At 45.7% G+C, this 21,918-nt stretch overlaps 1 protein-coding gene across 3 annotated transcripts in view; it reads right to left on the reverse strand.

Moving 5' to 3' along the window:
• Positions 1-21,918, reverse strand: part of gpcpd1 (glycerophosphocholine phosphodiesterase 1) — a 93,724-nt gene that overhangs the window by 35,869 nt on the left and 35,937 nt on the right. For all 3 annotated transcript variants that reach the window (XM_072505955.1, XM_072505945.1, XM_072505961.1), the window contains 5 exons: positions 21,544-21,585; positions 18,736-18,859; positions 8,641-8,887; positions 6,429-6,585; positions 3,839-3,968 (listed from right to left, as the gene is read on the reverse strand). In XM_072505955.1, coding sequence (XP_072362056.1) covers positions 3,839-3,968; positions 6,429-6,585; positions 8,641-8,887; positions 18,736-18,859; positions 21,544-21,585 — 700 coding nt within the window. The remainder of the gene's footprint in view (positions 1-3,838; positions 3,969-6,428; positions 6,586-8,640; positions 8,888-18,735; positions 18,860-21,543; positions 21,586-21,918) is intronic.

Consider the following 21,918-nt stretch of genomic DNA (forward strand, 5'->3'; position numbering starts at 1 on the left):
CGTGTGATAGCCGGGCAGAGTACGCAGAATGGCGGTTGAGCAGGGTCCAAGAGTGAGGAGCTGCAGTTGAGCAGCCCAAGAGTCTAGGAGTAAGGTGGAATTCATCGCCCTCCTTTGTATGGAGTTGAATATAAATTTAAAATTTGGTTAACTTTCATCTGCCGAGTAACTGTTGAGCCTCGCAGCTATTGCAGGAGGATACTGGGAGTTTATATTTGTTTCAGTTTTAACAAATTATTACAAGAAAAATTGGTCAGGCAGATGGACTGCACTGGTTATGTTAGAACTCCCAACGAATAAAAGGACAAGTCCTGTGGCATCATACTTGTTGAGTCGAGACTAAATGCAGCCTTAACGGCGAAGTGAGGGATGGCATAATTTTCAAGGAGAACAAAGAACAAAGAAATGTACAGCACAGGAACAGGCCCTTCGGCCCTCCAAGCCCGTGCCGACCATGCTGCCCGACTAAACTACAATCTTCTACACTTCCTGGGTCCGTATCCCTCTATTCCCATCCTATTCATGTATTTGTCAAGGTGCCCCTTAAATGTCACTATCGTCCCTGCTTCCACCACCTCCTCCGGTAGCGAGTTCCAAGCACCCACTACCCTCTGCGTAAAAAACTTGCCTCGTACATCTCCTCTAAACCTTGCCCCTCGCACCTTAAACCTATGCCCCCAAGTAATTGACCCCTCTACCCTGGGGAAAAGCCTCTGACTATCCACTCTGTCTTTGCCCCTCATAATTTTGTAGACCTCTATCAGGTCGCCCCTCAACCTCCTTCGTTCCAGTGAGAACAAACCGAGTTTATTCAACCGCTCCTCATAGCTAATGCCCTCCATACCAGGCAACATTCTGGTAAATCTCTTCTGCACCCTCTCTAAAGCCTCCACATCCTTCTGGTAGTGTGGCGACCAGAATTGAACACTATACTCCAAGTATGGCCTAACTAAGATTCTGTACAGCTGCAACATGACTTGCTAATTCTTATACTCAATGCCCCGGCCAATGAAGGCAAGCATGCCGTATGCCTTCTTGACTACCTTCTCCACCTGTGTTGCCCCTTTCAGTGACCTGTGGACCTGTACTCCTAGATCTCTTTGACTTTCAATACTCTTGAGGGTTCTACCATTCACCGTATATTCCCTACCTGCATTAGACCTTCCAAAATGCATTACCTCACATTTGTCCGGATTAAACTCCATCTGCCATCTCTCCGCCCAAGTCTCCAAACAATCTAAATCCTGCTGTATCCTCAGACAGTCCTCATCGCTATCCGCAATTCCACCAACCTTTGTGTCGTCTGCAAACTTACTAATCAGACCAGTTACATTTTCCTCCAAATCATTTATATATACTACAAAGAGCAAAGGCCCCAGCACTGATCCCTGTGGAACACCACTGGTCACAGCCCCCCAATTAGAAAAGCATCCTTCCATTGCTACTCTCTGCCTTCTATGGCCTAGCCAGTTCTGTATCCACCTTGCCAGCTCACCCCTGATCCCGTGTGACTTCACCTTTTGTACTAGTCTACCATGAGGGACCTTGTCAAAGGCCTTACTGAAGTCCATATAGACAACATCCACTGCCCTACCTGCATCAATCATCTTAGTGACCTCCTCGAAAAACTCTATCAAGTTAGTGAGACACGACCTCCCCTTCACAAAACCGTGCTGCCTCTCAGTAATACGTCCATTTGCTTCCAAATGGGAGTAGATCTTGTCTCGAAGAATTCTCTCCAGTAATTTCCCTACCACTGAAGTAAGGCTCACCGGCCTGTAGTTCCCGGGATTATCCTTGCTACCCTTCTTAAACAGAGGAACAACATTGGCTATTCTCCAGTCCTCCGGGACATCCCCCGAAGACAGCGAGGATCCAAAGATTTCCGTCAAGGCCTCAGCAATTTCCTCCCCAGCCTCCTTCAGTATTCTAGGGTAGATCCCATCAGGCCCTGGGGACTTATCTACCTTAATATTTTTTAAGACACTCAACACCTCTTCTTTTTGGATCTCAATGTGACCCAGGCTATCTACACACCCTTCTCCAGACTCAACATCTACCAATTCCTTCTCTTTGGTGAATACTGATGCAAAGTATTCATTTAGAACCTCGCCCATTTCCTCTGGCTCCACACATAGATTCCCTTGCCTATCCTTCAGTGGGCCAGCCCTTTCCCTGGCTACCCTCTTGCTTTTTATGTACGTGTAAAAAGCCTTGGGATTTTCCTTAACCCTATTTGCCAATGACTTTTCGTGACCCCTTCTAGCCCTCCTGACTCCTTGCTTAAGTTCCTTCCTACTTTCCTTATATTCCACGCAGGCTTCGTCTGTTCCCAGCCTTTTAGTCCTGATAAATGCCTCCTTTTTCTTTTTGACGAGGCCTACAATATCTCTCGTCATCCAAGGTTCCCGAAAATTGCCATATTTATCCTTCTTCCTCACAGGAACATGCCGGTCCGGAATTCCTTTCAACTGCCACTTGAAAGCCTCCCACATGTCAGATGTTGATTTGCCCTCAAACATCCGCCCCCAATCTATGTTCTTCAGTTCCCGCCTAATATTGTTATAATTAGCCTTCCCCCAATTTAGCACATTCATCCTAGGACCACTCTTATCCTTGTCCACCAGTACTTTAAAACTTACTGAATTGTGGTCACTGTTATCGAAATGCTCCCCTACTGAAACATCTACCACCTGGCCGGGCTCATTCCCCAATACCAGGTCCAGTACCACCCCTTCCCTAGTTGGACTGTCTACATATTGTTTTAAGAAGCCCTCCTGGATGCTCCTTACAAACTCCGCCCCGTCTAAGCCCCTGGCACTAAGTGAGTCCCAGTCAATATTGGGGAAGTTGGAAGTCTCCCATCGCCACAAACCTGTTGTTTTTACTCTTTTCCAAAATCTGTCTACCTATCTGCTCCTCTATCTCCCGCTGGCTGTTGGGAGGCCTGTAGTAAACCCCCAACATTGTGACTGCAGATGTAATTCAGTCGCCATGCTGAAGTTAAGTCTGCCTTTATTTTTACATTTCCTTTATAAATCCACATTTACAATGGAAAACACTACTGCAAACATATCAACGTAATCACACACCTGCACTTACACTGGTGATGTTGAATGAAGAAAAAGAAAAAAAGGTCAGGAAGATGAAGACTGAGGATTAAGGATGAAGGAGAAGAGAAGAGGTATCTCCGAACCACAATTACAAAGTGCTCCTGTCCAGATTTTCTCTCCGAGCAACAATTTGAACAAATTATTGTTCCCATAGCCCCATGTTCATGGGCAGAGGTATCTCGCATGCTGATGAATGTGTGGTTGGCCTACAACTTACATCAAGAGCCATTGTGGCGGTCAGGAGGGAAGAGAGCACATAAATATCTCACCATGTCAGACTCTCAGCTAAAGAGGGCTAGACACATTCAAATTGCCAGCACCTACTGTTTGTGGCTACTTAAATAAAATCAAATTTTAGGCTTTAACCCAATTTTATACCTATTTCAACTGAGAGCAGATATAAATTCAATGTTTAGTTTTAAAAGCTATTCTTTAAATTTTATATCGCACACTATGAATTATGTGCCACCTTCTGAAGAACAGTTCAAACCAGGATAATTATTCTCAGAAACAAACTAGCTGAATGCAGATTCAGAATACAAGTGAAGGTGTGAAATTGTGCAACTGCAGCACCACATATTATGGTTTGGTATTTTAGGTGCAGTTTTGAGACAAGTTTGAAAAATTCTCAGCTAACATAACATTAAATCACAGTACAAAAGGTGCCACCACTTCTCATGACTGCTTACTGAATTAGGAAGAATTTAAACTCATTTAACACTTACTTTGCAGATGATGAATTTCCAGCACCTCTGTGCCCAACATCTAAAGCCATTCTTGGTTTCCAATACTTGGATAAGGAAGGAGACATGTCACAAATATGGACTTCCAAAGGCTTAATTATGAGGTAGTCAACTATGTTCACAGAAAAGACAGACAGAAGTGGTTAGTACTTCACAATCCAATTCATATTGTTAAAGAAGTAGATTTAGTCGCATTTTAATTTAATTATAATTAAATACTCCATTTTATAGATAAAAGGCAACCTCTTCAGAGACTTATGAAATAGGCTATTATCTGTGGAACCGTAAAACCTCGAAGGATGCAACTGATATAAAATAACCTTGGTTTGTGCTAGCCGTCTCAAGAATTTGCAGCATGGTAGCATTGTGGAAAGCACAATTGCTTCACAGCTCCAGGGGCCCAGGTTCGATTCCGGCTTGGGTCACTGTCTGTGAGGAGTCTGCACATCCTCCCAGTGTGTGCGTGGGTTTCCTCCGGGTGCTCCGGTTTCCTCCCACAGTCCAAAGATGTGCAGGTTAGGTGGATTGGCCATGATAAATTGCCCTTAGTGTCCAAAATTGCCCTTAGTGTTGGGTGGGATTACTGGGTTATGGGGATAGGGTGGCGGTGTTGACCTTGGTGGGGTGCTCTTTCCAAGAGCCGGTGCAGACTCGATGGGCCGAATGGCCTCCTTCTGCACTGTAAATTTTATGAATACATCCATGGTTTATCTTTTGATGTGAATCTCAATAGATAAGGCCGTTTATGTTATGTCCTTAGGCCGTGCTATGGAGTCTTTTATCTCCGGATCTCACCAGAAACTAAATCTTTGTTATGTTGAGCCACTGTAAAATCAGAAATTAAGGTCATGGAGGCGATGTAATGGCCTTGTGTGCGAGCTTAAAGGACAAAACGATCTGAAGAAAAAGATAAAACAGAAGCGATCTGGAAAGTGGAGTTCAATGATCATCTGCAGCAAAGCACGTCTGTGTGTGTGTTCTGTGGTGCTGTCTGAGAATATGCTCATGTAAATCTTAATAAAACTTGCTTTGACTTATAGGACTGGAACTCAGGTTTCTGATACATAGACAGAGGTTGCAGTTCTAGTCCATCATCAAACTATTTAAAAATGGAATACAAATAATATGTTAATTATTTTCAAGTGAAAACTTTAACCATTGTAGCTAATTACCATGCTACAAGATCGTATTTTTAGGCAATTTTTAAAGTGTCTTTAAAGTATCCCACGCTTTATTAAGAGTACAAGAGCAAGGAGGTTAATCTGAGCTTGTGGAAGATACTAGATAGACTTCAGCTGTAGTATTGCATCACATTCTGATTGCTGCATTTTAGGAAGGATGTGAATGAAGGCATTGGAGAGAGTGCAGAAAATTGGTGGAAGGATCGAGAGTCAGAGGGCATGGATTTAAAGTCATAGCTAAAAAAAGCAAAAGCAATACAAAAAGCTTTTCCCATACAGCGAGTGGTTAGGGACTGGAATGCACTGAGAGTGTTGGGGTAGGTCACTCGAGGGAATTGGATGATTATTTGAAAATAAGGGTTTACAAGGAGACGGCTGGAGAATGGTAAAAGGTGAAATGCTCATTCGGAGAGCTGCTGCAGACACGAAGGGCTGAATGGTCTCCTTCTGCGCTGTAACAATTCTGAGATTCAAATCATACTTGAAATTTTAAATTGGTGAGCAAAATATGACATATTTCACAAATAATTATAGGTATAGTTTGCATTATGGTAGGAAATAAACCCAAACAGGAGGAAGGTGCCAGCTTTGATGTTCAGTCTATCCAGTATTAACAGATCTCAGCTCAGAGGGCAATTAGGTTTAGTGAGGAAAGATCACAATTCTGGTTCTCGACATTACATTAGGGGCTGGTTTAGCACACTGGGCTAAACAGCTGGCAGAACCATGCCAGCAGCGCGGGTTCAATTCCCATACCGGTTTCCCCGAGCAGGCGCCGGAATGTGGCGACTAGGGTCTTTTCACAGTAACTTCATTGAAGCCTACTTGTAACAATAAGCGATTATTATTATTACTCAGCTATTACTGCTGGAAGCTGGCATGCAAAAGGGATCGTGGATTAGACTTTATTTTGATGCAAAATCACCTTACACTTAATTTCATGGATTCTGACCATTAATCATCTACAATGACCAGTCAATAGATTTGAAAGAGAAAGAAAATAAAATTGGCAAAGAAATAGAAAACAAAGGGAGACATAAAACAAAAAGGTTTACTGCACAAGCACCTTATTCTTCTAGCTTTTAAAATCTGGGTTACTGAACCATTGGATAATTTATGGTGCTCATAATTTAGAACTATTTTCTACCCAAAATTATTTTAATTATGTAACATCATTGACCAAAAATGGTCTGTACACAGTTTTTAAAACTTTGCTACCTATTGTCCAAAGGATATTTGTGTCGCTAATTATTGCCCAAAGGGTTAAATATGAATATACGATAGGAAAGCTTCATATTGAACAGAGACAATTGTAGATGATTATGACTAGCTTATTGTATGCATATTTGTTAACTGCATAATTTCAAATTATACACTACATTTTTGAATACCTTTCACTTTTCCAATAGTTTGTCTAGAATTTCTACTCATGATGGGAAGTGTGATAATTCCACTGGATTTTTCTATAATTGTTGAAGATAGAAGACAGGCTGTTCCTACAAGGCCAGGTAGTGCATCACCTTGCACTACTGCTACACCCAACTCTTCCTGAAAAATAGACACAAGAGGTACAACTTTAAACAATATTTAAAAATACAGTGATCCAAAATGCTCTTAATGGATAAAATGTTGGAAAATAAAGAAAATAACATATCCAGGGGAGTAAAAGTCGAAAGAAATGTACTGAACTATTCCTCAATACCCCTGCCCCAAATTTATTTTCCAACCCTCAATCCTGGCTGATTACCAGTCAACTACCCTTCCATCTCCAAAGTCTGTGTGTGTATACGGTATTGAATTTGGTACCCGTTTCGCCTGCAACTTTTGGAATTCTTTGCACCTCCAGGTTTTCTATGCTGCACTATCCAAGCCATCGTCACTCCAAACACTTACACCAACCACCAACACTCTCCTGGTTAGGTTTTTTCCTTGCAGGCCAATTGGTCTTATAATATTTTTATGCTGCATTACTTCCTGCTCATCCATTCCATCTGCTCTTACTCAACTGCATCATCTATTATCAGCTGTGCCTTCAACTGCTTTCTTATATTTTTACTAACTACTTCTCAAAATTCATCTGACTTTTTGTCACACAACTCCTCCTTTGCCTTGGCCTTAATGGTTCATGTGGTACTTTCTTACCCTGTTGCTTAACAGCTTTATTCAGATCTAAATTTCCTTCAGACAATGAATGGAGGCAACACCAAGAGCTAATTGAACATTTTAAAGAGAACGATATCAAAGATAGGAAACCATATATTCCAAGTGAGACAAATCAGAAAATGAAAAGCCGATGAAGAGAATGTTTTCAATGGCCGAATCCAGAAAGGCTAACCTGTAGATATATTCATTTCATCCAACATCTTTACTAACTACCAACAGAGTCTGGGTGTATGCTCATCAAGAGTTAATGCACTGTCAACAAAGGCCCAAAGACTTTGTGGAGTAGAAGTTTACTCATTTCCACCTTGTTCTTCAAAGTAATGCAGGTTCGCCTTTCGATTTTTAAAAAAACTTCCCACAGGGAGTGGGAATGAAGAAAGGGGCCAAGTTCTTTGATTAACATTTTTTCTCTCTGGTGAAGTTGGGTTGTGCTGATACGGTGATGTCAGTTTAGAACCACACCTGACAAGATTCCCAAATCAATGCCCTTGAACAGTAAAGTGACTGCATTGATGAGAACTCATGCCACTCAAGTATCAGTAAGGGATTGAACATTCCACCTACAGCCAATAGCACCATTTGCTGATCCTGACTCAGTGTCTTTATTCAAAGGTTAATATATATCCAACATCAGAGGTAAAGTGAGAATGGAATTTTCTGTCTCTCCACCTATCAATAGCATGTTTTGCTAACTGAGTATGATGTGGTACGATATACACTTAATTCTTAGGTTGGAAGATTTCTTTGTTAAGCTGGATAGACAAACAGTACCTATATATGCAGGTGGGCAGAATTTTCTTTTAACAAGCAGTTTTACCACATGCACTTGTAGAATCTGGAGCAAGGTTTGCACTGGAAGGCAATGGAAGATGCATTGTGGTTGACTGTTGGCTCCTCAGCAGCCGGTGCCAATTTTGAAGCCAAACACCAACAAAGACAGGTAGCCACACAGAGGCTATGTAAAATGACAAAATCGGATCAGTACGGAAGGATTTTTTTCCAGAATGAATTACAAGTGGAGGCTTAAAATAGGAGAATAACCTGCTCAAAGCCTCACCAGGACTGAAACAGAAGCCTTACATTTCCTAACCAGTAAACAGTGAACCTATAACATGTTCCATTACCCAAGAAATCATATAAAGTTTGCTGAACATAAATTGAAAAACATTGTTTATTTCCACTGTTTTGGAGAACCTCATCACTGCTGCTTACAGTTAGGTGGTGTTGGGTACAAACATGGCCGACAAAGACTATGCTTTCAATAATTTTCCGCACTGAATATAGTAATTCCTTTTCCAATATGAAGGTTTCGTAATCAGTTCTCTCCTTCAACACCGAACTTCACAAAACACACAAGTTGATCATCAGCAATTTACACAGTTCCCTCAGAAGTTTTTTTGTTTTGATTAAAAACTGCACACAGTATAAAAATTATCATACCTCAAAGAAGTCAAAAATGAGCTCCAGGTTATCTGGTTCCATGGTTTGAATGCTATACTCTGTCCACTGTCCAGGTTCCAAGGCATATCCACACTCTGGTTGTGAATGACGTGATTTGTATCCACTGTCGCTGATTAAGGAAATTTCTAAAGTATTGGACATTTTCTGCACTGAGGTAGTAACCAGTTTGTCATCATCTTCATCCTCCTCCTCCTCCTCCTCAAAACCCTCCAATGTCAGCTTCACCCTTTAAAAGCAGAGAATTCAAACTTTTTACAAATAACTGCAGGGCATTCACCCGACATTCACTTCCTGTTGCAGAATGATGTAATTTAGGGACCAAATTTTTAAGAAAGCAAATTAACTTCCATATAGAAGCATGTGCAAGGCCAGTGCACCGGCCAGGCAATTTAAGCAATTCCCCAAGATTATTGCAAATCTTGGACATTCAGCTAGAACCAAATAATTACATTGTTCATACAAACAATATATTGCATATCTGGGCCATCTTCATCAGGTGTTCTCATCTACATAAAGCAATCTTGTTAGGAGGGAATCAAAATCAATTTTTTAATTTTAAATCATGAATGTTGTTAGTTACATTGGGTTATTACTAATCAGAGTGCTTCAATTGTATCACATTATTGTTTTTAAAATAAAACACCCCCTTTGCTCGCTCACCAAAACTCATCCAGTTAAGCATACAACAATTTTAAAAAGCGTATTCATAGAATTTACAGTGCAGGAGGCCGCCATTCGGCCCATCGAGTCTGCACCGGCTCTTAGAAAGAGCACCCCCACCCAAGGTCCACACCACCACCCTAACCCAGTAACTCCACCCAACACGAAGGACAATTTTGTACACTATGGGCAATTTAGCATGGCCAATCCACCTAACCCGCACATCTTTGGATTGTGGGAGGAAACCAGAGCATCCGGAGGAAACCCACGCACACACGGGGAGGATGTGCAGACTCCACACAGACAGTGACCCAAGCCGGAATCGAACCTGGGACCCTGGAGCTGTGAAGCAATTGTGCTATCCACAATGCTACCGTGCTGCCCCACGGGGTATTCTAGTTTTTATACCCCTAACACTGCCTTGTCCCTCTACCTCTAACCTCTTCCAGCCGCAAAATGCTCAGATGTCTACAGCTGTCTAAATAGTTTAACCATTGGTAGCCATGGCTCCACCACTTCTTCCTCTTTCTTTTAAAAAAAAACATATTTATTGAAGTTTTTTAACACCACAATTTTTTCCCCTTACAAACAATAACCCCACCCCCCGTAACAAAATAACACAAAATCGCACTGAGCAAGATATATACATGGCAAAATGGTATATTTACAGAGCTTTATACACTGGCTCTCGCCCGCACGTGCCAGTTTCCCCCACCCTCCCTGTTATCTCCTGCTCATCCATCCCCTCAAACAATCCCCCCCCCCCCCCCCCCCCCGCACCCCCAGGGTTGCTGCTGCTGCTGACCGACCTTCCTCTAAAGCTCCGCGAGGTAGTCTAGGAACGGTTGCCACCGCCTGTAGAACCCCTGTGCAGACCCTCTCAAGGCAAACGTAATCCTCTCTAGCTTTATGGACCCAGCCATGTCATTTATCCAGGCCTCCAGGCTCGGGGGCTTCGCCTTCTTCCACAATAGCAAGATCCTTCGCCGGGCTACTAGGGACGCAAAGGCCAGAATTTCGGCCTCTTTCGCCTCCTGCACTCCCGGCTCATCCACTACTCCAAATATTGCTAGCCCCCAGCTTGGCTTGACCCAGACTTTCACTACCTGAGATATTGCTCCCGCCACTCCTCTCCAGAACCCCTCCAGTGCCGGGCATGACCAAAACATATGGACGTGGTTCGCCGGACTCCCTGAACACCTTCCACATCTGTCCTCTACCCCAAAGAACCTACTCAACCTCGCCCCCGTCAAGTGCGCTCGGTGAACCACCTTAAATTGTATCAGGCTGAGCCTGGCACGTGGAGGAGGAATTAACCCTACCCAGGGCATCAGCCCACAAACCTTCCTCGATCTCCTCCCCCAACTCCTCCTCCCATTTACACGTTAACTCTTCTGCTAGCGCTTCCCCCTCTTCTTTAATCTCTTGGTGTATTGCCGAAACCTTGCCCTCCCCGACCCATACACCGGAGATCACCCGGTCTTGAATTTCTCGTAACGGGAATTCCCTGACCTGTCGCCTCACAAAAGCCCTCACCTGCATATATCTAAATGCATTTCCCGGGGGTAACTCAAACTTCTCCTCCAGTGCCCCTAGGCTCGCAAATGTCCCGTCAATGAACAGGTCCACCATTCTTCTAATCCCCGCCCGATGCCAGCCCTGGAACCCCCCGTCCATCTTCCCCGGGACAAACCGGTGGTTACCCCTGATCGGGGACCACACCGACGCTCCCATTGCACCCCGGTGCCGTCTCCACTGACCCCAGATCCTTAGCGTTGCCGCCACCACCGGACTCGTGGTATACTTTGTCGGCGAGAGCAGCAGCGGTGCCATCACCAACGTCCCCAGGCTCGTTCCTTTACAGGACGCCATCTCCATCCTCTTCCATGCCACCCCCTCTCCCTCCATAACCCACTTGCGGATCATCGCCACATTTGCTGCCCAGTAGTAGCTCCCTAGGTTTGGCAGAGCCAACCCTCCTCAGTCCCTATAGCGTTCCAGGAACCCTCTCCTTACCCTTGGGGTCTTATTTGCCCACACAAACCCCAGAATACTCCTACCTACACTTTTGAACAAGCCCTTGGTGATCACGATGGGAAGGCACTGAAACACAAACAAAAACCTCGGGAGGACCACCATTTTGACCGACTGCACTCTACCCGCCAGCGAGAGCGGTAACATGTCCCATCTTTTGAAGTCCTCCTTCATTTGCTCCACCAACCTAGTCAGATTCAGTTTATGTAGGTCCCCCCAACTCCTGGCTATGTGGATCCCCAGATACTGAAAACTCCCCGCTGTCCTCCTCAGCGGTAGGTCCCCTATCCCTCTTTCTTGGTCCCCTGCCTGTAATACAAAAAGTCCACTCTTCCCTACATTGAGCTTATAGTCCAAGAACTCCCCAAATTCCCTCAGAGTCTGCATGATATCCACCATCCCCTCCATTGGGTCCGCCACGTACAGCAGCAGGTCATCCGCGTATAGCGACACCCGATGCTCTTCTCCCCCGCGGACCACCCCCCTCCATTTATTAGACTCCCTGAGTGATATGGCCAAGGGTTCGATTGCCAATGCAAACAACAGGGGGGACAGGGGGCACCCCTGCCTCGGTACAGCTGAAAGTACTCCGACCTCCGCCGGTTCGTCACCACACTCGCCACCGGGGCGCTGTAAAGGAGCTTAACCCACCTAATAAACCCTCCCCCGAACCCAAACCTACGCAACACCTCCCAGAGGTACTCCCACTCTACTCGGTCAAAGGCCTTTTCCGCGTCCATAGCTGCCACTATCTCCGCCTCCGATGTCATCATTATCATGTCTAAGAGCCGCCGCACATTAGTATTTAATTGCCTGCCCTTTACGAATCACGTCTGGTCCTCATGAATCACCCCCGGGGCACAGTCCTCAATCCTCGTGGCCAGCACTTTTGCCAATAACTTAGCGTCCACATTGAGGAGCGAAATCGGCCTGTATGATCCACATTGCAGTGGGTCCTTGTCTCGCTTTAGAATCAAGGAATTTGTCGCCTCCGACATTGTCGGGGGCAGGGTCCCCTCCTCTCTTGCCTCGTTAAAGGTCCTCACTAGTAGCGGGGCCAACAGGTCCACATACGTTCTATAGAACTCCACCGGGAACCTGTCTGGCCCCGGGGCCTTCCCCGCCAGCATACTCCCCAAACCCTTACTCAGCTCCTCCAACCCGATTGGTGCCCCCAAGCCAGCCGCCTCTTGCTCCTCCACTCTCGGGAACTTCAGTTGGTCTAGGAATCGTCTAATCCCCTCTTCCCCCCACCCCTGGGGGCTGGGATCTGTACAGCTCTTCATAGAAGGCCTTGAATACCTCGTTTATTTTCGTTGCACTCCGAACCGTAGGGAAGGGAAGGGAAGGGAGGGAGGAAGGGAGGGAGGAAGGGAGGAAGGAAGGAAGGGCGCCCCCCCCCCCCCCCCCCCCCGACTAGCCAACTCCTTTTCTGGGCCAATCCCGTGTCCACGTCTCCCTCACCCTCCAGTCGGGGGACCTCTGTCCCGACCACCTCCTGTATCCCCTTCCCTTTCGGCCAGTGCAGCAGCACCCCCCCCCCCCCCCTCCGCTAGATCCCGGTCTGGCTTTTTTGCTCCCCCCCCCCATCACTCCCGTAAGTCAGCTAACACCTGCTGACCCCAGCTTCCCCCGCCATCCCTTTGACCCCACCGTGTGGGAGTCTCCCAATCAATATACGTTCCTTAGTTCCCCTTCCCGCATGCGGGAAAAGAACCCCGCGCTTTCCAAAGCCTGCCCCGCCACCTCTGGCGCAGCTCCTGGCCTGATCTCTCTCCCCCAGCCCATATAACATTTCCTGCGCGTGATTGACCCCCTATATACAACAACCATCATACTTCAACCCTCAAACACCCCCCACCCTCACAAACCCTCAATTAGAGTCCAACTTTTCAGTTAGTATAAAGGTGCACGCCTCTTCGGGCGTTTCGAAGTAGTGGTGTTGGCCATTATGTGTAACCCACAGTCGCGCTGGCTGCAACATTCCAAATTTCACTCCTTTCCGATGCAGCAGCGCTTTGGCCCGGTTGAAACCCGCTCTCCGCTTAGCGACCTCCGTGCTCCAGTCCGGGAATATTCTGATCTCTGCATTGTCCCACTTGCTGCTCCGCTCCTTCTTGGCCCATTTCAGGACCCTCTCTCTGTCCGTAAACCGGTGAAATCTCATCACCATCGCCCTTGGCGGCTCATTTGCCTTGGGCTTCCTCGCCAGCACCCGGTGCGTCCTTTCCAGCTCCAGCAACCTCGGGGGGGCCTCCACGCCAATCAGCGCCCACATATGCCGCGGCATCGGCCCCCTCCACTCCTTCTAGGAGACCCAGGATCCTCAGATTATTTCTCCTCTACCTGTTCTCCAGGTCTTCGAATCTTCCCGCCCACGTCTTGTGTAGCGCCTCGTGCCGCTCCACTCTCACCGCCAGGCCCAAGAGCTCGTCCTCAGTGTCACTCACTTTTTCCTGGATTTTCACCTCGTGGGCTTTCTGGGTTGCTCCATGTCCTTCCATTATTGCCAACATAGGCACCACCATCTCCTTATGCAGCGCCTCGAAGCAGCACTTGATGAATTCCTGCATCTCCTCTTTGTCCCCGGCCGCCGCCATTTTGCTTATTTTCCCGCTCTTCTCCCGCTGCTCCAATGCCACTTTTTTGGTCGTTTCGCTACGGGTCCGGTCCATACAAGTTAGTAGGGGACCTCTCTCCTCTCTTCCCCACGGGTTGGCTGTAAAAAAAAATTCCGTTGGGGCACCTCCAACGAGCCCGAAAGTCTGTGTTCGCGGGAGCTGCCGATTCGTGCGGCTTAGCTCCGCATAGCCGCAACCGGAAGTCGCTTCTTCCTCTTTCAAGACGACAAAACATGAAGTACCAAAGCAATACCCTCATGTTAACCCTCACTATCTTTTGGATTGTTAAAACCTTTGCTGATTGTCCTATTTCTTTACTACTTTGTTCAGGAAAAAGTAAAGTAATTGACTAATTCATAGCACACTGTGATCCAGAAATTCAGTGAAAATTCTATTTCTTAAAATTAAGTTTAAAAAATACCTTGGGGAGTAGGTCCAGACACAGTCCAATTCCATTTGCCTTAATACAAGGAAGTACAGCTAAACGTAACTATTTCAAAAAAATTTATGTTATGATATCCTGGGATTGAAAGTCTTGAGAATGCAAGTGCTGAAATATGACAAAGACCAGAGCCCTTAGTGTTATAATCCCATTTGCCAGCACTTGGCCCATGGCCTCAAATGCTGAGACGTGCCAAGTACTCATCCAGGTACCTTCTAAAATGATGTGAAGCAACCCGCCTCTACTACCCTCCCACGCAGTGCGTTCCAGACCGTCACCACCCTCTGGGCAAAAAGGCTTTCCTCAAATCCCCCCTGAACCTCCCAGCCCTCACTTAAAAAAAAAATACAGGTTACAACAAATAAGCACCTCGGGAAACATACCACCCAGCAATCAACTATACAGTCTGTACAAATTTTTCCCCCTTTTTCAACCAACTCTTTCCCCTCCCCCCACCCCCCCCCCCCTCTCCACGAACAGCTCCTCGTACACGGTCACAAACATCCCCCACCTTTTCTCATAGCCCTCTACAGAGTCCCTCAACTCCTACTTTATCTTCTCCAACCGCAGGAAGTAGTACAGATCACCCAACCAAGCCACTAGCCCCGGTGGCGACGCAGACCGCCACTCCAGCAAAGTTCACTGTTCCGAATACTTACTCGGAGCCATTGGCAACGCTGCCATCACCATAGCCCTCAATCTGGACCCCTTACAAGATTGCTCTTCCATTCTAACATACTCTACCCCTTCTTCCCACCATTGACGCACCTTATCCACATTTGCCACCCAATAATAATGAAGCAGATTCAGCAATGCCAAGCCCCCCCTGCAGCCTCTGCAGCAGGGTCCCCCCTACCCTCGGCACCTTCCCCACCCATACAAGGTCCGAAATGATCCGGTCTAATTTCCCCCCCAAAAAAAGGCCTTTGGTATAAAGATCGCGAGAGCCTGAAAAGTAAACAAGAACTTCGGCAGAATATTCATTTTCATCACTTGGACTCTCCCCGCCAAAGTCAACTGCAGTGTATCCCACCTCTTGAGATGCCCACTGGCTTCCTCCACCAGCTTTGTAAGTTCCACCTATGGAGCCCTGTCCAAATTCCCAAATACCTAAACCTATCCCCCGCTGCCGTAAAAGGCACCGCCCCCTAAATTAGCCCGCTGTCCCAGCTCATTCACCGGAAAAGCCTCACTTTTCCCTACATTCAGTTTGTAGCCAGAGAACCCTCCAAACCTCCCGAGCAGGCCCATAATCCTTCCCATACTTTCCAGCGGATCAGACACATACAGCAACAGGTCATCGGCATTGAGCGACATCTGATGCTCCCTCTGGTCCCTCATAATCCCTCACCACTCTGTCGCCCGCTAAGAGCCATCGCCAACGATTCTATGGCCAGCACATACAGCAACAGCGACAGTGGCCACCCCTGCCTCGTACCCGTGTGTAAGTCAAAGCTTCGCAAACTCATTATTCGTCCTCACACTCTCCCTTGGCACCACATACAGCAACCGCCCCAAACCTTCCCAAAAACCTCGAACAAGTACTGCCACTCCAACCAATCAAACGCTTCTCTGCGTCCATGGAGACCAACTCCTCTGGTACCAGAGCCCCCGACGTATTCAACACTACTTTCACAGTAACTTCATTGCACTGTTAAGGTAAGCCTACTTGTGACACTAAAGAAGATTATTCTTATATTGAACAGCCAACTTATATTACTCTCGAGCTACCTGCCCTTCATGAAGCTGGTTTGATCTTCTGCAACCACCCCAGTACACAAGCCTCCATCATCCTCGCCAACAACTTAGCCAATGCTTTCACATTGGTGTTCAATAGTAATAGGAGTCTATAGGGCCCACATTCCACCGGGTCCTTCCCCTTTTCCGGGATTAGCGCGATTACTGCCTGCGTCATCGTCTCCGGACGCGCCCGTCTCCAGCGCTTCATTAAACGGCAACAGGTGTGGTGCCAGGTCCGTCGCAAATTCCATATAACATTGCCCTGGACCCCTGCCTTAAATTCAGACCTTGTCCCCCTCCCAGCAGGTACGCTTCTCCCTGGTCCAACACAAAATCTTCCTTCTCCACAAATTTGTGGAGTCTCATGATCACCACCTGTGGTCGCTCCTCAACTCTAGGCTTCTGCCTCAGGGACCTAATGCGCTCAGTCCACTTTAGGGGCCTTATCTAGTACCCCTTCCGCCATTAGCCCCGCCAGCATCTTAGAGACGCATCTCGCGGCACTCACTTCCCACTCCTTCAGGCAGACCCACTACTCACAGGTTCTGCCTTCTCGATGTATTCTCCTGCTCCTCCACCTTTGCCCTCAACGTTTTACAAAGATTTCCTTGGAGCCCCACCTCCGCCTCCAGAGCCACCACACAATCACGGTGGTCCGAGATCATTCCTTCAATCTCCCGAATCTGCGACCCCTGCACCTCCAAACTCTCCACCTGTTCCAGCAACAACTCTTCAGGGATGCCACAGCTCCTTAAATGGCCTCAGATTTCCTTCCTCTGTTGGCAGAATTCCTTCTAATGAAGGCAATCAACTGCAACAGCCCTTCCCCCTCAGCCATCCTTCCACTGCCTACTGCGCCACAGGTTTCCTCCAACTCTTTGGCCAGGTCTATCACAGTCTTCTGCCAGGTTTGGTAACCAACAGACATACCACTCCTGGGGGAAACTACTCCTCCAACCTTCACCTCCACAGTTTCGTCAAACTTCCACCCAATATCAGGATAAAAGAGCTCTTTTCCGTGCCTTCAAACAGGAGCTGCCCTGTATGCCACCACTCACACCATGGCCGCCACCGGAAGTCTCCCCACCCCCATCTTGAATGAGTGTCCCCTCGTAACCGACCCTTCAACGAAGAGCAACAGCTGTCTCTTGCCATATCCCCGTAACCCCACCTCGGGGCAATTTAGCTCAGCCAATCTACCTAACCTACATATCTTTAGATATGGGTGGAAACCGAAGCACCTGGAGGAAGCCGACCCAGACACCAAGAAAATGTGCAAACTCCAGTCACCCGAGGTCGGAATCGAACCTGGGCCTCTGGTGCTGAGTCAGCAGTGCTAACCACTGTGCCAGCGTGCGCAGTCTTCCATCCAAAAGTGGCAACAGTGAGCAGGTCACTTGCCCTACACATGCACTTGACGTCAAACACCCTCTATGCATGTGCTTTTAGTGCCAAATTGTGGAAGAGAGCTTCTTTCATTTTCTAGCTGCTGGCAAGCAAGGTCAAAGGACTGTGAGGATGAATCATTTTCTTACAAGAACCGAGATGGCCAGAATCTCAACTAAATCTACTGGGGAAAGCTGCTCTCAGGAGAGTCGAGGGCAGGACAGAGCAGTGCTAGTGTTAACTCTGTATCGAGCTCCAAGGCCTCTGGTTAACAGCCTACAATGAAAAAAAACAGTATGAAAATGATTTCTTGAGATATGATTTTTTCCAATTGTGCCAATGCAAACAAGGATGCAACGTCCATGTGTGACAGGGAAGTACTGGCAAGTGCGAGAAGTTTCATATTTTGAATGAGAAGTGGTGGTTGAAAAATGCCCTTTGAGGGAGAGACCCCAGAGTCAGTTATTAACTTACAGCTGACTCCAAATGAAAAGACTATGCTGCCGCACCTAACCTGTGAAAGCACATTAAAACACGGCAAAAGCCCATGAGGCTGTCAGCATTCTGGAGTAGCATCTCTCAGGAGTATCCAGTGCTGAGTAAAACCAGCAGTTTGGTGCTATTGCCCTTCAAGGCTACCTACCTGTGTGAGGTTGGATTTTCTATTCCCAAAGGTGAAGATGGCATGGAGGAACTGCACCTGATATGCACATTGCCCTAGTCTCCTGTGAACCTGATTCAGCTGAGGTCTGAGGACCAAGCAGGCTCCCCTTTCATATTAAAGGTAAGTGAACGCGGCCTGGGTCACAAAGGTTGGCCGGTTCGTAAAAAAGTATGCGCAGGGAAAAAAGTTTGGAATACTGCTATAAAGGAATATACGTGTTCACATAAAAGTAATATAGTGCTTGTAGTTTTATTGCTATGATGCGAGCTCTTTTGGGAGCAACAAGGTTAAAACACCGATACAATTCAGCTGTTTCTCTACAATATGCATTAAATATTACTCCAGTTCCAATGTATGGCTGTAGTACCTAAACATATTCACACAGCTGCAGACTTGGCCTGAATATTGCCAACCTAAATCAGTCCAGTGGTCTCAACCTTTTACACACAGTTACAAAGCCCACCTCTTATAAAGTCCAGGTTTGATATCCTGAATGGTCTTAAATTTTTAGAAAAAACAAGGTTTACCTAAATCTGGACTTCTTGAACTTCTTCTTGGATATGGAAACTGGAGATTTCTCAGAATAGTGCAACCTCAAACGAATTTCGCTTCGGCAAGTTAACCACCCAGAATCCAATTTCTCAACACCATCTGTAAACAGAAATCAAGCTATTTGGTTTATGTGCATTTACAGATATCCTATAAAATCATCCATGTTAGCATATATTTTTGGAACTCTGCAGAGCCAGCTATCACATTTCACAGACTACGCAGGATTTTTGCAAACAGCATAGTCAATGTTTTTTTAAATAATTGCCAAATAATAGAAATACAAGGTTAGTGTTCTCGTAACAATAATCACTTAGATGCCATAAAATGCTACAGAAAAGAACTGCAGAGTATGTCTTCACTAAAGAGAACACGAAAAAACTAATCTAAGTTACATTAAAAACACAATATTGAAATATTGAAAGAAAAGTCAACCAATACAAGCAGACTAGCTCCCATGGCACCAGACATCCTATCTCCCCATTGTTCTCTCCCCCTCCCCCCTCTTGGACATACATATTCAAAACATCACAGTCCCCAGTAAACAAACAGTAGAAAAAAATCCCTCCACCCCAACTTCCAATGGAACAGTTAACTTTACATTTCTGAGCAGCTGCTCAAACATCTTATCACAACAAAAAACAAAGAAAAGGGAAGAAACAACAATAACCCCTTATTACAGAGAGCACTGCATATTCAAAATGACACAGAAGTGATTTTGAGCAAATCGCCACCCCAGGGTTCAGTGACCCTAATTCTCTGCTAGTCTTTTGTCCTTGATAATGTTCATAACTTCGTACGGTGATTCAAAATAAAGTTCCAGGCCCTCAAACATGACCCAAAGATGCCCTGGCTACAACATCCCGAACTTCACCCCCTTCTTGAGGGCCGATTTTCCCCATTAAATCCGGCTCTCCTTTTGGCCAGTTCCACGACCAGGTCCTGGTAGATGCGCAACTCATTTCTCCCACACGCAGCTCCGTACCTGCTTGGCCCACCGCAAAATCTGTTGCATGTCCAGGAACTGTTGCATTCGCACCACCATCGCCCTCGGCGGTTCATTCGCTCGCAACTTCCTTGCAAGAGCTCTATGCGTTCTGTCCACTTCCAAGGGCCGCATAAACGCCCCATTTCCCATCAACCTTTCCAGCATACTTGCCACATATGCCCTCGCGTCTGAACCCTCACTGCCCTCAGAGAGGCCGACGTTCCTCAGGTTCCGTCTCCTGGACCTGCTTTCCAAGTCCTCCAACTTCTTCTGCAACCTTTTCTGGTGGTCCTTCATCAGCCCACCTCTGCCTCCAAAGTGGTTAAATGGTCCTCTTGCTCGGACACCTTTTCCTCCAACTTCTGAATCGCCCGTCCGTGGATTTCTAGACCCTGTTCCACCCGATCAATCGATGCCTTAATCGGGTCCAGCGTAACTTTCTTTAGCTTGGCGAAGTTCTCCTCAAAGAACTTTACCAGCTGTACCGTCGACCACTGTGCCAGCACCCCAGGATCCTGCACCTCCGCCATGTTTTCCTGCGCCGCCAGCTCTGCATGCGTCTTCCTTGCTGGACTATTTCTCCTTACATGGCCACTTCTGGTACACTGCTCCATACGCTGGTGGGGGATTTCTCCCGTCTCACTCTCCACCGATTTATCCAGTAAAATTCCGAATAAAACAAGAGAAAAGGTCCAAAAGTTTCGTCACAAGCGGGAGCTACCAAATGTGCGACCTCCTACTCCATGGCTGCCACCGGAAGTCCACAAGTGTATATATTTTAGGTGCAGATAGGATTGGATTCAATTGTACTACTGTTAGCAACCTGTTGATGCACTCCTAAGATTCAGACATCCAAAAAGCTGTGCTCCCATAAGAGTTGACACTTTTGAGAAATGAAAAGACTCCATTTAATTTTGCTTTAAAATCTGTAAATTAAATTCTAAAATCCTACTGCTACATATCTACCCAATATTAAAATTCTCAAATTTGTGCACACTTCCTGCCACCTTAATATTTCTTAATTATAAATTCAAATGTACACTCATGTTGGAATTCATCCCTGTAAATTGGTCAGATTGCAATTTTCTGATAGAGATTTTACAGCAGCATCAATAGCACGAGCGCCACATTGTAATTATAGACTGTTAGATAGGCAGATTCAATTATAAAAGCAGACATAGAAATCTACACTGGAAATACAAAATAAGGGTAAAATATATGCATTAAAATGGGGACTGAATGATGTCTGCGCACACTTATCAGTTCATCCCCACCTCCTAGTTTTGCTTTACCCAAGTCTACACTTCGTTTTGACTCCCCACATACAGAATGACAGGCACAAACAATGAACTTCATCATCTTCTATTCAAAAAATGTTTTATCCAGAATATTTATCACACATCAAATTTAGATTAAAAAGTCTGAATTTAAATGTGTTTCTGACCTGGAGCATTTTCCAATTTACACATTTTTCACACCAAGTAGTCTCACATGAAACACTGTTTACTTAATTAGACTTTTGAAAGATAGTCACCTCACTAGAATACACTATACTACATGGCATAATACTAATGTCCTTATAAAACAGCATCATCCAACTTACGAACAATGCTGCAAAATAGCCTATATGATGAATAAAAGCAAAATACAGCAGACACTGGCAACGAGAAATAACAAGTGCTAGAAAATCTCAGATCTGGAAACTTCTGTGGATGTAGAGTTCAATAAGACTCTTAAATATCTTTATATTTTATCTCATAGTAACCACATTCAGTAATAAATATTGCACCACACTTACTGTGAATTCCAAAGTATCCATCATTCAAAATGCACTCCACTTCTAGAACAGAAAAAGGAAGCATTGGGAGAAGTCAATAATTGTTACACCAGGCACATTACTCAAGTTTAAAATTAAAACAGTTACGCATTCCTAGATGCAAATAGTACTTGGATTTTAAAATTTTTTTTTAAAAAACACATTAACATTTAAATGCTTCTTAACCACAGACCGGTCTTCAAAAACAAAGCCCAAAATTGATTCAACATTCTTTCTGGGAAGCATACTGTGCACTGAAGGTCACTTCCAGCCCTTAGAATGTAAACAAAATTTGTAAAACTTGGAAAAATAAGTGTGTAATTTCTTTCCCATAGCCAGTGATAGTCAAGGAGAATC

The sequence above is a fragment of the Scyliorhinus torazame genome, chromosome 1 (assembly GCF_047496885.1).
Source record: "Scyliorhinus torazame isolate Kashiwa2021f chromosome 1, sScyTor2.1, whole genome shotgun sequence".
Lineage (NCBI taxonomy): Eukaryota > Metazoa > Chordata > Chondrichthyes > Carcharhiniformes > Scyliorhinidae > Scyliorhinus > Scyliorhinus torazame.